General features: G+C 34.4%; 1 protein-coding gene across 3 annotated transcripts in view; it reads left to right on the top strand.

Annotated features, from left to right (window-relative positions):
• The window catches only part of cdi (serine/threonine kinase), a 355509-nt gene extending 336722 nt beyond the window's left edge, over positions 1–18787 (top strand). Inside the window, exons 8-10 of one of the 3 annotated variants that reach the window (XR_014128697.1) lie at positions 3564–3686; positions 7981–16595; positions 16781–18787. Coding sequence is in view for 2 of the 3 variants with exons in the window: in XM_081742092.1 (XP_081598218.1) it covers positions 3564–3686; positions 7981–9488 (1631 nt within the window). In the remaining variant the exon portion in view is untranslated. Of the gene's footprint in view, positions 1–3563; positions 3687–7980 lie in introns of all 3 variants that reach the window. The other 2 variants (XM_081742092.1, XM_081742093.1) reach the window with 2 other exon arrangements.
• The last annotated feature ends 407 nt before the right edge of the window (positions 18788–19194 follow it).

Raw genomic sequence — 19194 nt, 5'->3', positions numbered from 1 at the left:
TAAGGTATGACCGGCAAGCTTTATGAACACATTTTTTTTTTTTTTTTTTTTTTGCCCCCCTCTAATGTCTTACGCTTCTAAACTTCTGCTGAATGGGAAGATTTACTAAACTTTTTTTTTTTTTTTTTTTTTTTTTTTTTTAAATCTCTGGGAATTTCACAGCTATTCACATCTTTCGTTAACTGGAATTCGCTATTTATGCACTGTTGCATGGAGACCGACGTACATGTTAATTTGTCATTGTCTTATTGCATTGTAGGAGGAGTTCTAGCAACGAAAATGAACAGAAAAAATACGCTGTCTTAGCATGAGATCGTACTATTGCCAATGTACTTGAATTTGAATAATAAGCATTGATTGACAAGCATAATTACTAGAATCAGATTAAATTTGAACTTTCTACGTACATTATTTGTTCATTTTTTGATGGAATATTTAGAATTGGAAAGTTAATTAAGTTTCTTTCAAATAAATTAACAGAGATCTCGGACACAATATTGCATTTCTAGAAATCAAGAAATGTTAAAAAAAAAAAAAAAAAACTGAAAATAGCATAATCAGTGACGATGACAGCAGAGGGGGTAAGGGAGCGAATTCACCCCCTCCCCCTTCTGGAAATATATTGTAATGTAGGTCAAATAACAGAAAAGTGTCCTTTTCTTTATACAAATAATACTTTACCTTTCTTCTTCCCCCTAAATAAAGCAGTTTCAACTAAAAAAAAAAAAAAAAATCTAAAACAATATAACGCTATAGGTTGGTCACTGAAGACGCCATCTTAGAAAATTCCAATGAAAGAATTGAATGTTTTCTGGCGACGTGATTTTAGTAAGTGTTCTCGGACTATCAGCCAGGTAAAGGTATTGACATCCGACGTTTCGAGTGCAGACATTCATTTTCAGGAATTGTAAGAAAGAGACCTCAGATGTGAGCATGTATATATGGTGACTATTTAGAGGCAGAGGTATGAATGGGGGCTTGTGATTGGCTGAGAGATGTTGGCTCCTGATTGGCAGTTGTTGTGACTACGAGAAATGGCTTTGTTGAATGTCTTCTTTTTTTTTCTGGCCGTTTTCAGGAACAAAAAAAATCAACACAGCCATTTCTCGTAATCATAACAACAGCCAATCAGGAGCTAGCATCGCTCAGTCAATCAGAAGCCAGTATTTTCCTGAGCCAATCACAAGCCCCCATTCATAGCTCTGGCTCTAAATAGTCATCATATATACATGCTCTTCATTATAATCCCTGAAGATGAATGCAATGTCTGCATTCGAAACGTCGGGCGTGAATACCTTCACCTGACTGATAGCCCGAGTAACTTACTAAAATTCCAATGTTGTTTTTATTCTTTCTTTCAAATGAAGAAGAAAAAGAAAGTCATTGACTGTGCGCTTGAAATTCAATGACTGTTCAAAGTTACACTTTTTTCCATTAAATAAATTTAATCGAAGAAGATAAGCCATGTAAAGTTTTTCAGTTGTTTCGTTTTTTTGCAGAGAGTTTATTTTACAGCTCGATAAAAATCTTACAATACTCTCTTTGCAAAGAACCAACCAAACAAAATATATCAAAATGAAAAAATGCACATTTTAGTCTCTGATTATTGATTAATTTAATTTTTTTCAACAAAGTTTCACAGCACAGGCTCCTTCAATATGACTGGATTATTGTGAATATTAATAGTAAATATATATTCGTGCACGTTAAGCATAAAGACACGAATCTCCGAACAGTTTCGAGACATTCCTCACCCCTTCCTCAGCAGATCGAAAGAAAACTTGTTGCTACATAAAATGACATGATTTGAAATTCTTTATTTTTCCATCCAGTAGAATTGGATCTTCGAAGTACCACTTATCTCAATAGTGAAAGCGTCCACGCTTGGACTTTTTATACTAATTTGAAGACGTTTAATTCAATAAAATTATTTTTAAACATACATGTCGATGGAGTCTGCAGGAAAGTGATCTCAGATGTGAGATATACATATGCGAAGCACAAGAAGTGTGGGAAGTATTTTTTTTTTTGGGGGGGGGGGGGGCAATATGTCAGCTCTAGGAAAGTCGTGGTTCGATTCTCTGTAAACCAGGCTTGAATTTGCTGTAATGCAACATCATGAGGTAATTTAAGCTTCGAATTATTAAGTAAAAAACTTAACTCTGAAAGTTAGGAATAATGAGGTAGGAGCTGTGATGCATCAGTCAGTTGAACGTGTTCCATCTGATCAGAAATAGTTCTCTGCGGGCTGTAGTAACAAGGATATAAGTGTAGGAGGTAAATATTTATGTATTTAGTTCAATAAATACCGCTTTTAATTATTATTATTATTATTAATCAAATTAAGGAAGGAAGATGAAGATAGTTGGTTGATTTTCCAAGATGTCGTCTAGTTTGTAGTTTGAAATTATATTAACCAAACTGAACAATCATTCTACTTATAGCTTAATGTAATTCCTGATTTTTATTATTATTATTATTATTATTATTATTATTATTATTATTATTATTATTATTATTATTATTATTATTTAACTTCCAAGCTTTCTACTCTGCCCTGGAGTCATGGTCACGGAGGTTAAAAACAGGAAGAAAACGAATAGAAACATCAAAAATGAAATGAAGTCACGCTTATTTCCTCCCACGCTTATGCCGGTTAGGCTAAAGGAGACTGTGATAATGAGAAATAAGTGAAAATGGTTGAATGAAGAAAGTGGGAGGAAACGGGAGATCCCCGAGAAAACCCACGGGCACGGTGTTTTGTCCACCACAAAGTCCACACGGCGCGAGCTGAGATCGAACTAAAGACCCCAAGCACCGGAGGTGAACGCTCTACCACTGAGCCACCGTGCCCCCCTAGAAACATCAAGGAATAAAAATGGAACGGACTTACCAAAAGAAGAGCTGTATTGTACGGAAACACGTTGTCAGGTACGTCAGTAGTCTCTAGATGAAATTGATGGAAACTAAAATATGGCGGAGTTAATAATTAAATTTAGACACAGGATAGTTGAGTGAAGAATGTTAGGCGGCAACTACAAAATTTTCAGAGGATTGGCATGACAAAAAAATTAACAACATGAGTTGGCAACCGTCCAACAAGGAACAACAAAGGCGCACAAATTGACTCCGCCATATTTTAGTTTGTATCTTCATCTGGAGCCCACTGGCGTACTTGACAACGTGTTTTCGTACCACACAGCTCTTCTCTTAAGTTCGTTCAGTTTTTATTCCTTGATGTTTCTATTCTTTTTTTCTTCTTGTTTTTAACCTCCGTGACCAAGACTTCAGGGGAGAGTCAAAAGCTTGGAAGTTCAAAGAAAATTTAGGAATTACAGGAATCTGTAAATAGGATGATAGAATTCCCGAGCTTGGTTTTTGCGTTGTCTAAACATGTATTGTATAATTCATGTTCGATTTATCAAACCTTGCTTTTTAACAATTTTCTCTTAAAATTGAGCTTCCGCTATTTAACTGCATGTGGGGCATTGAATTGGGATGGTTGTGGCTTTTTGTGTTAATTATAATTCTTACCTCCATGTGTGTTTATTGGTTGATTTCAGTCGTTTCTTCGAGTGCAATGGCGAAGCGTCACTGGAATCGAAGACTTGGACAGAATACTACTTCCTCACCCCCTGGACTTGCCTATCTTGCAATGCAAAGCATTGATCTAGGCACTCAGAATTGTAAGAACTTTTTAAGCATTGCTGTGTAATTTTATAAACAAAATCACTTTTCGAACACACGACTGCTTCACATTGATGTGATTTTCTTCGTTTTTTTTTCTTTCTTTTTTTATACTGATTTCAAGCACCAGCACCTGATTCTCGAACACTGTAAAAAGTAAAATTGCGTAAAACAACGTATCAGGCTCGTAAGTACTTTATTTATTACTGAAGGCTTCTTAAACTTCAGTTCTAAGAACATTTACACGTAGTGCTAGAACATTTTGTAAAAGCTGAAGGCACTAAGTCTGCGTCTAAAGTCTGTGAAATTGAACCGAACGAATTCGAAGCAATCAGATTCATTTCATTTTATTGTATGGTCACTTTTTATTCGAACACTTGTTTGAAACTGACGAAATATTGGCTACATGTGATGGTCACTCAAGTTTTATTTATGTATTTATTTAATCAAAAATTCACTTTATTTCAATCAAAAATTTTCTTGTGCACCTTACATCTGGAGAACTACATATAGTGTAGCCAAGTCCAAACTATCACTTAATTCAGTATAATGTGCTTATTCCGTAAAACGTACTAAAACTCGAATTAGGGGCCGTTCAAAAATTTTGTGACCCCTGATCCAAAAACTAATTATTGGCCAAAATCGCAATCTTTTGATGCTTTTTTTTTTTTTTTGATCATTCCTACAATTCTTGGCTAAGATCCCAATGTTTTGATTTTTTTTATTTTTATTTTATTTATTTATTTATTATTATTATTATTATTATTATTTTTTTTGAGCGTTCCTAAAATTCTTGTTTCTTTTGTCTCTGTATTTCGCTTACTGCTACCAACTAAAAGTGCTTAATTAAATTGGTAATAGTAATCAGCCAATTATATTCATTAACATTATTTATGTACGTACGTGTTTCATTATTATTATTCAACGAAGCTGTATTTGTTCTTCTGTGATGTCATAATGCATTACTTGAAAAACGAAAATGATTCATGTTGTTCTAGCTTTTGCAAAAATTTATTACTGTGTTAAAAAGAACTCAAAACGAGATGGCGAAATTAGTTGAAACTGTGAGCAACCAATTGTATCAAAAAGATTGCACCTATAGCTTCATTTCGGTTAGGATTTCACGACGTTCTATTCGATGCAAACAATCGCTGGTGCAGGTATTTCAATATAAATGTCAGTGTTATGTAAACTAAGTTTTGGTCGACTCTTTCTCAAGGACACGATATTTAGCAAAAGTTGCTTTCTAAACAGCTTGATTCAAAAATTCCAAACATTTTCGACAAAGCCTCGTGTCTTCCTCAGTAGCTGAAGTTTGTTTTTACTGGAAGTGTGCTCTACATCTCCGGCGGAATAGCATCATTTTGCACTATAAAGGAGACTGCATAGATAAAGAACGTAATTTCTCCTACTTACAATTGCAAGTTGCAACATTATCTTCCTCGATCCTTTTAAGTAACTTAATTTCTTGGAAATCCATGCCAAACCGTAATCTGTACTTTCCTATACTTTGTAATCTTCTAATATGCTTTCTTTCTTTCTTTCTTTCTTTCTTTTTTTCTTTCTTTCTTTCTTTCTTTCTTTCTTTCTTTCTTTCTTTCTTTCTTTCTTGCTTTCTTTCTTTTTTTCTTTTTTCTTTCTTTCTTTCTTTCTTTCTTTCTTTCTTTCTTTCTTTCTTTCTTTCTTTCTTTCTTTCTTTCTTTCTTTCTTTCTTTCTTTCTTTCTTTCTTTCTTTCTTTCTTTCTTTCTTTCTTTCTTTCTTTCTTTCTTTCTTTCTTTCTTTCTTTCTTTCTTTCTTTCTTTCTTTCTTTCTTTCTTTCTTTCTTTCTTTCTTTCTTTCTTTCTTTCTTTCTTTCTTTCTTTCTTTCTTTCTTTCTTTCTTTCTTTCTTTCTTTCTTTCTTTCTTTCTTTCTTTCTTTCTTTCTTTCTTTCTTTCTTTCTTGTTTTCTTTCTTTCTTTCTTTCTTTCTTTCTTTCTTTCTTTCTTTCTTTCTTTCTTTCTTTCTTTCTTTCTTTCTTTCTTTCTTTCTTTCTTTCTTTCTTTCTTTCTTTCTTTCTTTCTTTCTTTCTTTCTTTCTTTCTTTCTTTCTTTCTTTCTTTCTTTCTTTCTTTCTCTCTCTCTCTCTCTCTCTCTCTCTCTCTCTCTCTCTCTCTCTCTCTCTCTCTCTCTCTCTCTCTCTCTCTCTCTCTCTCTCTCTCTCTCTTTCTTTCTTTCTTTCTTTCTCTCTCACACTCATGTATCGTTTTTACACGTGGACGAATAGGCTCTTCGATGCATAACAGCTAAATATGTTTGTTTAGATTCTATTTTAAGTTTGAATTTTAACCTATGTTTACTCTTTCTTACTCTTTTTCTCCCTATTCTTGTACTATGGTTGAACTGTTTTACAAATGGTTGCAATTGATGTGTCTACTGGAAAGTGAAACATTTAATGTTATCCTTGTTAAAACAAATGAGGTACATAAATTGCTTTGTTTGTGAGCATGATGTGTATATATGATAATATCACTGAATTGTGTGTTTAAAAAAGTTTCTTTCTTGACACACGTTGTTTGAAGACATTATATTAATCCGCATGTACACTTACTGCTTCATACTTCATAATGCAGTCTGTTTGTATGTATTTATTGTATATAACGTTATCTTTTTCTGTTATATTTTTGATAGAGCACAAAGTTTTCTGAGCATGATTGGTATATGGTATATAATACGTGTAAAATTCCGTTTTTCTAATGAATAAATATTCGTATTAAATCTTGTATTTAATAAAAACTGTTGTGTAAGACTACTAGTAATTGTCTTCTTTTTTTTAAAATTTTTTTAGAAGCTCCATCACGGCGAAATTAAAATACCACTAATTTTACAGTAATGATGTGATATCTACAAATACATAAAAGATAATCGAAATGTGGAACAAGAGCTCGCTAGACAATTTTATTTTACATGAGATACCGTTATCACGACTTACTTATCTGCTTTTGATTTCCAGCCATTTTGAAAATCGGCATTTATTTTCGCGTTTCTAAATGGCTGCAATCGGAAAGCTACTAGGTGACTCGTGATAACGGTACCTCATGGAAAATTATATTGTCTAGTGCGCTTTTGTTGCACATTTTGATTATCTTGTATCTATTTGAACACTGAACATGATTACTGTAAAATTAGCGGTATTTTAATTTCTCAGTGATTATACCTCTTAAAATCTATTACTGAGTGTATGTGGTAATTACAGGACAAAGTTGAGTCGGAAGTCTTGTAACTTAATTTATGGTATCACTAAAAATGTTGATAAACAGAAAATAAACGCTTACATTTGTTTTGCTAGATCGTAAAGTTAGCTTAATACTCTTCAAATTCGTTATTCAATTTTCACCTTTTAAAAGAAAGTATTAAGTTTATGCGACTACTTTATTGAGAGAATTGTTGCAGCACGAAATTCATTGTCATTCAGCGTATAGTAAGCACATCGATCCTGATGTAATAAATATTTTTACTTTCTTAAGGCGGCAGACTACTAAATATTTTTGAAAACCTAATATTTTTTTCTTTTGCCCGTTTTTCGTAAATGGAAAGAGGTAATAAAATGTAACTTACCACAATAATAGATAATGTTATTCTACACCCGAAAATACGAATCGGAAGAATTTTCAGTGTTGCCATCCATAGAAATTACAGTATGACCAGAATTTGAGTTAGTCAAAAATCTAGGTTAAGACAGTGACTAGAAAAATTAACTCAACGGTAATTGATGACTTATCATGCTGTCTATGTTCCTTGTTTACTACTTTTTAAATAATATTTCTATTTATTTTATAAAACTTTCATAAATTATTACAAAATAAATAAGTTATTACAATAGTTTCTAAGAAGTATTTAATATAGATTTCTTTTAGTTATACACTTGCGGTTTTTAATCCTAATAAAGCACAAACGTGGGTCTAGAATATGCATGGTTTTGCAGTGCTAACATTTTTGACTCAGCTTAGTGTTTGATATATTAATGAAATTTTTAATATGAATACATCGAAACCTGTAGGTTTTTTTTAAATAATAATAATAATAATAATTTGTGTGTTCATTAATTATTACATTTTAAATCCCATCTGCGTAAATTTCAGTTTTCGAAATCTAAGTAATATGATTTTAAAGTAGCTTAAAACATGAATAAAATGCCGTAACTTTCTCCGTTAGTATATCTTGATCTGTATGAAAACTTTATGAAGTTTGTTGTTTTCTTGTAGTGAAATTGCAAACTGTTTCTATACAAAGTTTATTTTTGTTTCTCTTTTGCAGTAAGCCATCGTCGTTCTTTGTCCGAAGATGTTGGCGTCCGTACTCACAGCACCCCAAGTGACAAGGCTCGTTGCCACGTGCTGCTGCCTCGACATCGAAGTGACGAAGACTCCGAAAACGAACAGGAGAACTTTCTCACTGCTAAACATGTGGGTGAGAGCATGTGCCAGTTTGATCCTCATTATAAACGAGGTCCCAAAAACCAGAACCCATTCGCCAACCTCTCTCAGTTCCGTGGTGTGAAGAAAATACTTGGGAACATGAAGGGAGATTTGTTTTCCTCTTGCTGTGAGCTTCCGTCACCTTTCTACGGCCCGACGCCGCCCAGTACGCCAGCGACGTCCGATGATTTAGAAGTAATCCCGCGTGAGCAGTGGCAGTGTTCGTCCCGTTCGCAAGCCCTTTCTCTTCCATCGTCTCCGACGGCGGCCAGACGCTCGGTGCGGCCTCTGGGTTTAAGCCATCCACAATGTAAAGACTGTGCCAATCATATCAGCTCCATATCAGATGTGCCTCCTGCCCTGCCGGTTCCTGCAGCAACAGTGTCCATTAGCCCGAGTCCAGCTGTGAAAGGATCTTCACTGTTCAGCCATCCACTGTTCGCGCAAGGGGTTCTTCAGACTAAAAGCGGAGAAGTTTGTAGTAAGGATCGAAGTACACTCTCTTCCGAAGTCCCTGATGAGCGGCGCAAAAAGGAAGGAGATCGAAGTAGCGGAAGTATGGGCAGTACTTTACAGTTACCCCCTCTCCATACTCATCCGACCATTAACCACCCGCTTCTTCAGCAGCGGGCTTGTAGCTCAAGCTCAAATTTGCACACTATCACCACGGCACAGGATGACTCCGTTCTCGACACAGTTCTCCCGCCAGTGGGTTACCCGTTGCTTCGCCGAAGAGGATCGTGTGAATCCGGATTCTTCAGTGTTGGTGATGCCGAGCGGATGAGTACCAGTGATTTATCACCGGAATTTGGCCATCCATCTTTCGATGAAGCTGCAGCGTCACTGCGATCTGGGAGCAGTGAGCTTGGTGATTTGGATGACTACCCAACGAAGAATCCAGTGCATTCGTTATTCGGGAAACGTTCCTCGTCCATCTACACCGACAGCTCGGAAGATATTTCCAGTCTTGGTGGTGACATTGGTTGGGATGAGAGGACGGGAGAACGGAACACGCCACAACAGATAAGCAAGATAGTGGAGTACTTTGAACGTAAACAGGGCGGAGAGTCTGATTCAGCGAATTGGCCAAAAGATCGGCTAGACGTAAAACGAGAATTATATTACGCTAAAAAATTCTCTGACATTGAAAATCTTGCCAGACGAATGGACTACAGTGTGATTAGTCAGGATAGTAGCAGCATCAGGTCACCAAAGATAGCTTTGTTGCAGAAGTCGTTGGAGAAGGTGGAACCAGGCGATAAAATAGGTGTTAAAAAGAATAGTCAAAGGCTTATGATTTGTGAAGGAGCAGTCAAATCGAAACTGCAAATTTTTGACAAGAAGTGAAAACATAGCTGATGTGTGTTCATGTGGTGTTGATTATAATTCTTTTTTAAATTATAGAGTTTTGTTTTCATTTAAAAGAAATGTTTGAAACGAAATCAAACATGTTTTCCATGGATTTTTTTTTCTTGAAATAATATGAGTTTTCCTTAATTGAAATCTGGTAATTAGTGTTACTTGTTTCTGGTCACTTTATATTCATTTAGTGGAAATTTCAAATTGTCTGTCCTATAAATACGTAAAATACGTAATGTTTATTGTTCCATAACGCTGATAATAACCATAGTTTTCGTGAAGAGTGTTCCAGCCGCGAGATTTTGTAATTTTGGCTGTGTAATGATTTACATTCATCTTCCACCCGTGTCTGTGAAGATATCAGTAATCTTTGGTTTATCCTTCTGTTAGCTATCATGTAAATAATTTTACTTACAAGATTGTAAGTAATACTATTATGCTAATGTGCAACATGTGTGTATACAGTAATGGCTCTTAAGGGACGCCACATTGGTAAAAACTGGAAAAGCTAAAGAAAGAAAGCTTTATACAACTTCTATATATATACAGGGTGTTACAAAAGTGGGTCAATATTTTGGGAACAAATTCCTCATCGAAATAAGATAGACAAAAAAAAAAAAAAAAAAAGCTCATATGAACCTGTGCTCAAAAGGGTGCCGGAAACGTGGAACAACTGAACTTTAAAAGTTCATGGCTTCACTCCTATGAGACCTATCGTAGTCTAGTCCAGACGTTACTGAGGAACTAGTAGGTGAATTATCCAAATATCCGTGTTTAAGAATGCTCCAGTACTTACACACCATTTTTTTTAGAGATGTAGGTGGAGAGTGATCAAGTACTCCCAAACAGCCTCTTTAAAAAATTTTATGTAAGTACTGGAGGTTCTGAAAGATGGATATTTGGATAGTTCATATAATAGTTCCTCAGTGATGTCTTGACCCGACCACCCTATAGTAGTGGAACTACGGACCTTTTAAAGTTAATTTGTTTACTTTTCGGCACCCTGTAACTACGAAACTATGCAGTTGAGACAACAGGTTCATATGAACTTTATTTCTTATTTTGTTGTGAGGAATGTATTTCCAAAATATTGTGAAATTTTTTGTAACACCCTATATATAAATTTCCCTCCTTTTTGTTCTGGCTCAGAGAATGAAAATGCAAACTCAAGTACAATTAATAAATGAAGAGGGTGGTGTAACGTGTGAACTATTATTGTTCCGCTCTCTGAATCAACTTTCGGTGTTGGCCATAATATCGTGGCCATAATTCTATACAAATTGTTTTTACCTTTTTTGATAAGGAAACTGCTCTTTTATAAGCGTACTTTGGTAGTACTGTATAGCAGGTCATGCCTAGGTAAGTAAAGTTACGTTAAAAGATAGGTGACAGTTTCCATAGATTGATGATTCTTTCATAGATACAGATGGAAGCACACCCATTACAATGCCACAGGAAATATATAAATATATTAGGAAGGACTCGAACCTCGAAATTTTTCTGCAGTGTTCCGTTATATTCTTATTGTTTTGATTGCTTGTTGTGATTTTGACGGTAAGCTAAATAATATAAAAGTAATATCTGCATACTTAATGATTTTCTGGTGTTTCCGATAGAGTATCAAAAACCAGATCATCAATATAAAAATTCCTTTTGTCGACATAGGGTATATGCTTTTTACAGCTTTGAGGTTACAGTACTACATGTCTCTCTTCTACGGGTTAGATTTTTTTTTTAAATAATCCATGGAATACATGTTTGAGAGCTTCTTCCGCGCGTTCTGAATTATAGATAGGAAACATTTCTAGTCATAAGCAATGGATATGGTATTAACAAACAAAATGTACATATATATATTGAGGAGAGTCACACAAGGAGTTCCTACGTATGTTAAACTTCTTTAAGAAAAGAAGAAAAAAAGAACTAATTTCGAAAAAGAATGACTTTTATGTGTGTGTACATATATAATTAAGCGAGAGATGTGCAAAAATAAAGAAAGAAGTTATATTTTTTTAGTAATTCGTGAACGATAAACGATAATAATCGGTCGAAGTGCATAATTTAACAAAAAAAAAAAAAAAAAAATAGTGTTCAATTTTCAACTGGGTTATAATAATAGTTACCGTTGATGTAAAGAAAGAAGTGCGTAATATATTGAATTTTTTGTATGTATATACTTAACTTCGTCAAAAAAAAAAATTGTTTTCAAGTCCATTTACGTGTAAGGAGATCCTTCCTAAAGTGTGTATAGATTTATGAGTTGCTGTGTGACAAAAGAAAGTCTGATTTTTTTGTTGTCAATATGTACAACAATGCACAAGGATACTACAAGTTGTAACTGTTTATTTGCAAAACAATTAATATTGTGATTTAATGCGAAATAATTTCAGCATTGACTACGGTGTGGACTTATCTGTGTATATTTGTATTTGAAACTGAGAGAAAGATTGTTTATATGTTTTTTGTTTGACAGCTTCGAAATATTAATTAATTCGTAAGGAAGTCAATCATTGCAGTTGTCTGTTAATTTTCTTAATTATTGTTGCAGTGCAGCTTTTTTTTTTCTGTATTGACTGAACTTCCGTGAATAAAACACCCGTGCAACTAATAATTAACATGGATCCGTATATGGATCTAATTAAAGAGTGCAATATAGTCCTAATAATTAACAGTCCTTCCGTATAATCCTCAATGTTTCTTCTCATTAGCGAGAAGAGTAAGAACGTAAATTAAAAAAGAAAAGAACGTTGATGTTTGTAAAATATGTAAAAAAGAATTTTTTACAGTCACTACCGTATCTACCCTTTAGATGTTCTTTTGTCTATAACCAAATGAACGATGGAGCCGATTTTGAGTATCATTTTCTAACCCATACAGAACATAATTAGTTACCGAAAACTGTACCTAAATTGACCCATCAGTTCACGTACTAACAAAAGAATATGTAAAAGTAGTAGATATGCACAGTTGCTGGTGGCTAGATGTGTACGCATAATCAGGTGTGCGAATATGTGTGTATTTGCGTGTGTGGATGTAGGGTGATAAATATATGTATGGTTGATTGAGCTTTCTTTATTACAAAATCTAGAACTGGAAAAAAAAAAATGGAAAGAAAACAAACTTCAAGGAACAGGTATATAATCTTAGTACACATTGTTACCTAATAAATTTGAATGATAAAGAGCATTTTAGTATTCAAAATTTTGCTCAAATTAGATTAGATTACTTCTGTAGTGCCTTGGTACAAGATATAAAAAAGAAAATACATCTACAAAGCTGCGATCAGTGTGTGTATTTTTTTTTAACAATAAGTGAAAAAAATGTGTTCGGTATACTATATTTGGAAAAATCATGTTAAAAATATAAATGGTTTTACAGCAATATCTGTCGTAAGACAAGCCTTCCTTTTTCAAAACAATACAATAAAATTTTGGTGGCGCCAAGTAAACGGTAGACTGATAACTCAAGAATTTTATATATCAATATATTTGTTGTCATCATGCAGATAATGTCCTTGGCGTGTTGTACAATGTAGATTTCAGTTCTTTTCTCTTCTGTGCAATTCTCTCGATATCTTCAGGTTTCCTTCCAGTTTGATACAAAACGTGAATAATAAATTGGGGTCATCCCATGTGTAATCAATCAAGCCCAAAACCTCATGGTGTCAGACTTCGATGAAACTTGGTGTACATGTAGGCCCCTATGAGAGATGATCATGCACCAAATTGTAGCCCTGTATCCCCTATGGTTTCAGAGTAGAGGGTGGTAAAAAATAGACAAATTTGATGTTTTCTGTACAATCTTGTTGGCTTCAATTAATCATATCTCCAGTAAGTATTAAGCTAGAGAGAAAAATAATATACCATTTTGAAGAGGAAAGAATAGGCTATAAGATATGTGAGAAACATTTATTTGAAAATCAAATATCATTTGCCGGGAAATTGGATACTAAGATAGCCCCATATGTTCGGTATAAGTGTGCCAAATGTCAACTTGGGCCAAGAATGGGCTTGGAGTCTACAATGATTTTCGTGTGACCATGTCGGGAGAAACACCTGGGATACCAATTCTGAGACGACGAATTTTTTTTATTATTTTTTTTTTTTTCTGAAAATTTGGTTGATTTCACATGGAATGGCTCATTAATAATTCAGAATTTTGTATAGTAGGGTGTCTTTACTTCAGTTAGTAAAACGTTAAATCACCTCTAATAAAAGAAAATACTTAACTTTTCATTATTGTGTTACAAACGAAAGATGTTTTCTATAATTATAAACATTTTGGTAAATATTAAGTGTATGTGAAATACCGTAATTCACTGTAGCGACGTTTCGACGAAACACTCTGAAAAAATAAAATATAAACATATATTTCCATTTGGTATTGTTGGTTAAATGAAGAAATGGGGATTTCAGCTACATATACAAGACTGCTACGTTAATGAGAATACTTGTAGAATCTTATTTAGTTCTGTAACGTTCGGAGAGAAATATAAATTGCTTTGAATTGAGTGAAAATTTGTTACAAAATCGTCGAAGTTTAGTTAGGATCGTCACCTGTTTTGTTCTGTGATGTTTTATTTCACGTAAGCTTTTAGGGACCGTACTGCAATCCACTGTGAGGATCTGCATGAGTTCAAGGGGCATTTGGATTAATAGAAGGCTTTCTTTATACCAGTGCGAAATTCGTCTTTAGTTATTGAGTATCACTCTTTCGAAGGAACGAAAGAAGGAAAGGAAAAAAAAATCATTAAAGACTTTGTCACTCATTCTAGTTGCTGTTGAATTCTAACTTTCTTACCCTACTACACACTGACCAGCAGTGGCGGACTGAGACGTAGAGGGCCAGGCGGGGTTTAATCATGGAGGTCCTCTCTCACTTCACATATATATGGCCGGATGTAGGGGTCCACATGCAGCCCCCCCTCCCCCTTCGTTGTAAATATACTATCTAAATGAGAAGCTGATAGCAATACTTTTCAAAAATTTCTGCCGTCATGTGATTCTGATGATTCTTTTGCATGATACAAGTATCCATCATTTTCCAAGTGTCCATGATGTAGAGAAATTCCTGATCTAAAGAATCAAATTAATTATATAATGCAAATTTTTACCGATAAAAAGCGGTCGTGGCTCGGTAAATTTACAAATGGCCCCGACGATTCTTCAGGTCCCGTAATCAGGTACTGAGTAACTTCATATGGCTGTATTCAATATACCTAATAAATGAAATGAAATGAAATCTTTAAGTTTTACGTCCCATGGTTATGCCGGTTAGGCTAAAGGAGACGATGATGATGAGAAATGAATGAAATGGTGGAATGAAGAAAGTGGGAGAACCCCGACAAAACCCACGAGCACAGTGTTTGATCCACAACAAAAGTCCACACGGCGCGTGCTGGGATCGAACCCGGGACCCCAAGCACCGGAAGTGAACACTCTACCACTGAGCCACAGCGCCCCTATACCTAATAAAATATGGCGTTATGGCAGTTTTACCCTTAGGGGTTTATTCTTTTTAAAATAGGCTATTAAACTTCGCGTGCCAAAATGAAGTCCTGTGGCTATTGGTGCACTTCTTTTTAGAAGAGCGTAGTCAGGCACTCGATAAAACAGATTATAATTCTCATGTGGACATGGCCGTACTCAAGGGGGCTTCATCATATATATATATCTGTTCGCATAGAATTAGTTCTTCTTCAGTGGTAGTATGTGAAAATATATTATTATTATTATTATTATATATCCCAGTCCGCCCCTGCTGACCAGGGAATGTAATACGGTCCAAATGGCGTGGTTGATATTAAAAAACTCACCGATTAAAACAAGAGAGTGTATCTATGAGAGAGATCTCCCTTGATTAAGAGGACATTTTTATTCATTCTGCGAAACGTAGTTGATGTTTACCATCTTTGTCCAACACAGTTGTGCATCTACATGACCTTCTTTCTCCTCTAACGCCTGACAGGTTCAATGTTTTTTGTTGAAATACGTAGCACAGCAGTTGGAAACCAAGCTATCGACATTGTTTCGGAACGAAATAACAAACATTTAAATTTTGTACAATAGATTTTGGGCGCATTCAGTTCCTTTGTTTTACATATTTTTTTCAATGTTCCTTGCTTAGTAGAGATAAAACCCATCTCCTTCAGAAACATTGATTTCCTATCGAAGTGTTTATCCCTATAAATCAATGGGGAGCCGTCCCATTAACTGAAATAATTCATGCATATTCCTGAATCTAGACGGATTGTTTCCAGAATTTCTGTAATCTCTGTTTTACGTGTATGTAGCCGGAACTAAAATACCTCAACCATAGACCATGAAGCAAATATGATTACCTACACTCATCGATCTTTCAGTTTTCTGTGTTTTGTCTGCTAATTTTGGAAACACCTGAAAAGTTGCAATAACTTCATATTTTCTATCTCGAAACACTATACCAGTATTTGTCTGCAATTTTTACTACAAGGTGTATTTGCTTTCACCATGAAAAGTGTATTCAGTATTATATTTATTTCTTGTTCAAGGTTTTCTTTTACTTCACTTGGAAATAATTTGTACACGCAATGATAGCTGCATAAATAATAATTTGGTATTTACACTTTTTGACGAAGGCCTAATTATCAAAGACTGAGTAATTAATAATTATTAAGTTGTTTGTATAGCGTGATGTCTTTATGTCAGGTACTTCGTACACTACTTGAAGGTAAGTTGTCTACAAATGTAGGACCATTGGAACTTACTTTTTTTTCTTCTTCCTTTCTTGTGTGCATATTTTGTTTGCAAAATCCGAATTGCAGACGACAGAGTGTATTTTTTAATTGAAATTCAGCTACTTAATTATCAGAATTTTCGTTAGAAGCTTTTGAAGGTATATTTTTTTGTTGTGCTTGATTTCCTATGCGACACATCATTGGGGTTTTCTGTCAATTTAATACGGTATAATCTGCATTGTAAGATGTCCCTTTCTGAGTATTGTTAAGAGCAAGGCTAAAATTGTGATCGCCATGGAATTTTATCATTCTTTCATTTAAATGATACGTCGGCGTTCAGGCAGAACTTATTAATTCCAAAAACGTACGAATGGAGTTCGGCACTTCTTTCAGTACGATAACGATATACAAGGTGAAATACACGACGTTCTAACATTGTCAGGCTAGATGTAGCACGTGAAATTGTGATGCTAAGCGTGGTTATCCCTAGCATAACAATGCATCTGCTACATCTAGTCTCATCAGGCAGAAGTCAGTAACTCCAAAAACATACGGATGGAGCTAGGCACTTCTTCCAGTACGAGAACTATATAAAAGGTGAAATATACGACGTTCTGATACATATTATGAGGCTAGATGTAGCAGATGGCATTGTTACGCTAAGGATAAGTACGCTTAGCATCACAATTTTCATCTGCTACATCTAGCCTGACAATGTTAGAACGTCGTGTATTTCACCTTGTGTATCGTTGTCGTACTGGAAGAAGTACCTAACTCGATTCGTATGTTTTTAGAGTTGGTGACTTCTGCCTGAACGCCGATGATATATAAAAATCAACTTCTCATTTTTGGGAAAATCATGATTCGAACACACTCGATCTCCCGTTAATCCGAGCATATTATTTAAATGTACCTATTTGAAATTTGTCAAAGTTACTTGTTTCTAAACTTGGTTTAACAGCCTTTTCTCTCAGTTGTAAAAATATTTTGGGATATTTCTACATTTTGTGCTTATTCCGTTTCGACAATTCGTTTTCATACTTTTAGGTCAACTTTTGTTAAATGTTAATTTTTTGTGATTCAGTTACATTTTTGATCAGTAATGTTCGTCGTTATAAGTCAAATTACAACAGCAAAAATGTACTCAAGGCGGGAACGCTTTTTTCTTTTTATGATGATAATGTTAGGTTAGCTAGTGTGGCGCATATTTTAATATAAATAATTAAATAGAATGTATCTGACCTAAGCGCAGTTGTTTGTTGTTGATCAGTAATGTTTGGTATTTATTAATAGATATCTTACACCTCATTATCAAAATTTTTGATAACTATTTTACGCGTCGATACCTATTCTAACTATCAAAACATTTTACACCAATTCTGTCTTCAGCAACTCAACCGATCAATCATGGTGACTTATACTGTTTCTCTTTTAATCCCTCGAGGTGAATGAAGGGATTGTACTTTAAAGAAAAGTTAAAATTATTGTAAATATAAAACTTATGTCTCATGTTAGAAACGTCCACCAAGTTTTTGTTAGATGTCTTGGAGAGTAAAACGATATATACTAAGGATATCATAAAAACTCTGGCATTTGTTTGTTTGGAAGTAACAAACAAAGCAAAAATTGTTTAATTTATTTTTCTCGTAATCATGTGTGAAAAAAAAAAAAAAAACTGAAAACCCCAATGATTTATGAAGCATTGTTTTTAGGAGGAAGAGAGGGTGTGTGTTCGTCCAATTTAATGTCGAAGAAAATATTCAGAATGCTTTTGTTAGCCCGTGAGACAATATGCAAGAAGTTAATATAGGACAAACGTTTCTACCGAGAATTTTTATGACATATGTTTGTTTACATCCGAGTAACTATCTAATAAGAATGCCGTAGATTTTATAATGTTCTCCGTTTACTGAATGTGAGAGTGTGAAATCTGATACTTTATTATTATATTTGTTAATATATACATCGTTGATGACAGAAATCTTTTTGTCTTTACACGTATGTATGCGTTGTGTGATTGTTAAATATTAAAAAGTGGTCTGGGAGAAAGAGAAACAAAAATTTCTTTTTAAAAAGTCGTTTGAAAATAATTTCTACAATTTGCCTTGGTATTTTATTTGGACCAGATTCTACGAGTGGGAATGATAATGAGATTTTTTTTTTCAATGATATGTAAAATCATCAGCAAACTTGTTATTACTGATATTATTTGGTAATTATTTTACTTTCTGTATCTGTGTTCTATTTATTTTTGTTTCGTGTTGAAAAGGGTACTACTGAATGGTTGTGTCTTCCACAGTATTGTGTACCGAGTGTTAACATGGCGCTCACAGCTCTGTTACTGGAAGTTATCAAGGCTTCCCTGAGACGGTAAATATATAGTTGTTAACCTGAGTACTTAGAGACTGATCTCTGCTGATTCTGTATTGATTCAGTTGTGTTTTTAACAAAAGTGTTTGCTCTGTAATAACGTCTTACCTTACATTGTAAGTAATTATATATAGATATACATATATACATACCTGTACACTTCTATATAAATAAATAAATATATATATATATATAAATTGTACGTAAGACTTTAAATTACTTTTAAATATTTCAGATGCCTGGAAAATAAAAATGTTACCTTGCAATTGATGTGTTTTTCTTTTATCCCTTTTAAGTTCCAGGGTCTGACTGGCTAGGGCAGAAGGGCAGGGATCCCTGCCAGGGCCCCCTCTAAATATATATAAATAATGAATATTGATTAACATGGAAAGTAAGATAAAACATGTCTGCTGTGTTGGAGCATAGTTACTCGTTGCAGTTTATTCCGTTCCCAGAGTTCGGTGACCCCCAGCATTGAATATAGTCTTGGTGTCCCATTATTGGAATGAAACTAACAGTGTTATAAAGCTCTGTTTGTGGCCTAGTAAGAATATACTTCAACAATATGAAGAATGGGGCCCCAGCATCATTTTGTCTAAATGTGTACTG

This window comes from Thermobia domestica, chromosome 16 (assembly GCF_964235325.1).
Source record: "Thermobia domestica chromosome 16, izTheDome1.hap1.1, whole genome shotgun sequence".
Classification (NCBI taxonomy): Eukaryota; Metazoa; Arthropoda; class Insecta; order Zygentoma; family Lepismatidae; genus Thermobia; species Thermobia domestica.
Note: the sequence above shows the minus strand (reverse complement) of the source record. Positions and strands in the feature narration are given on the sequence as shown.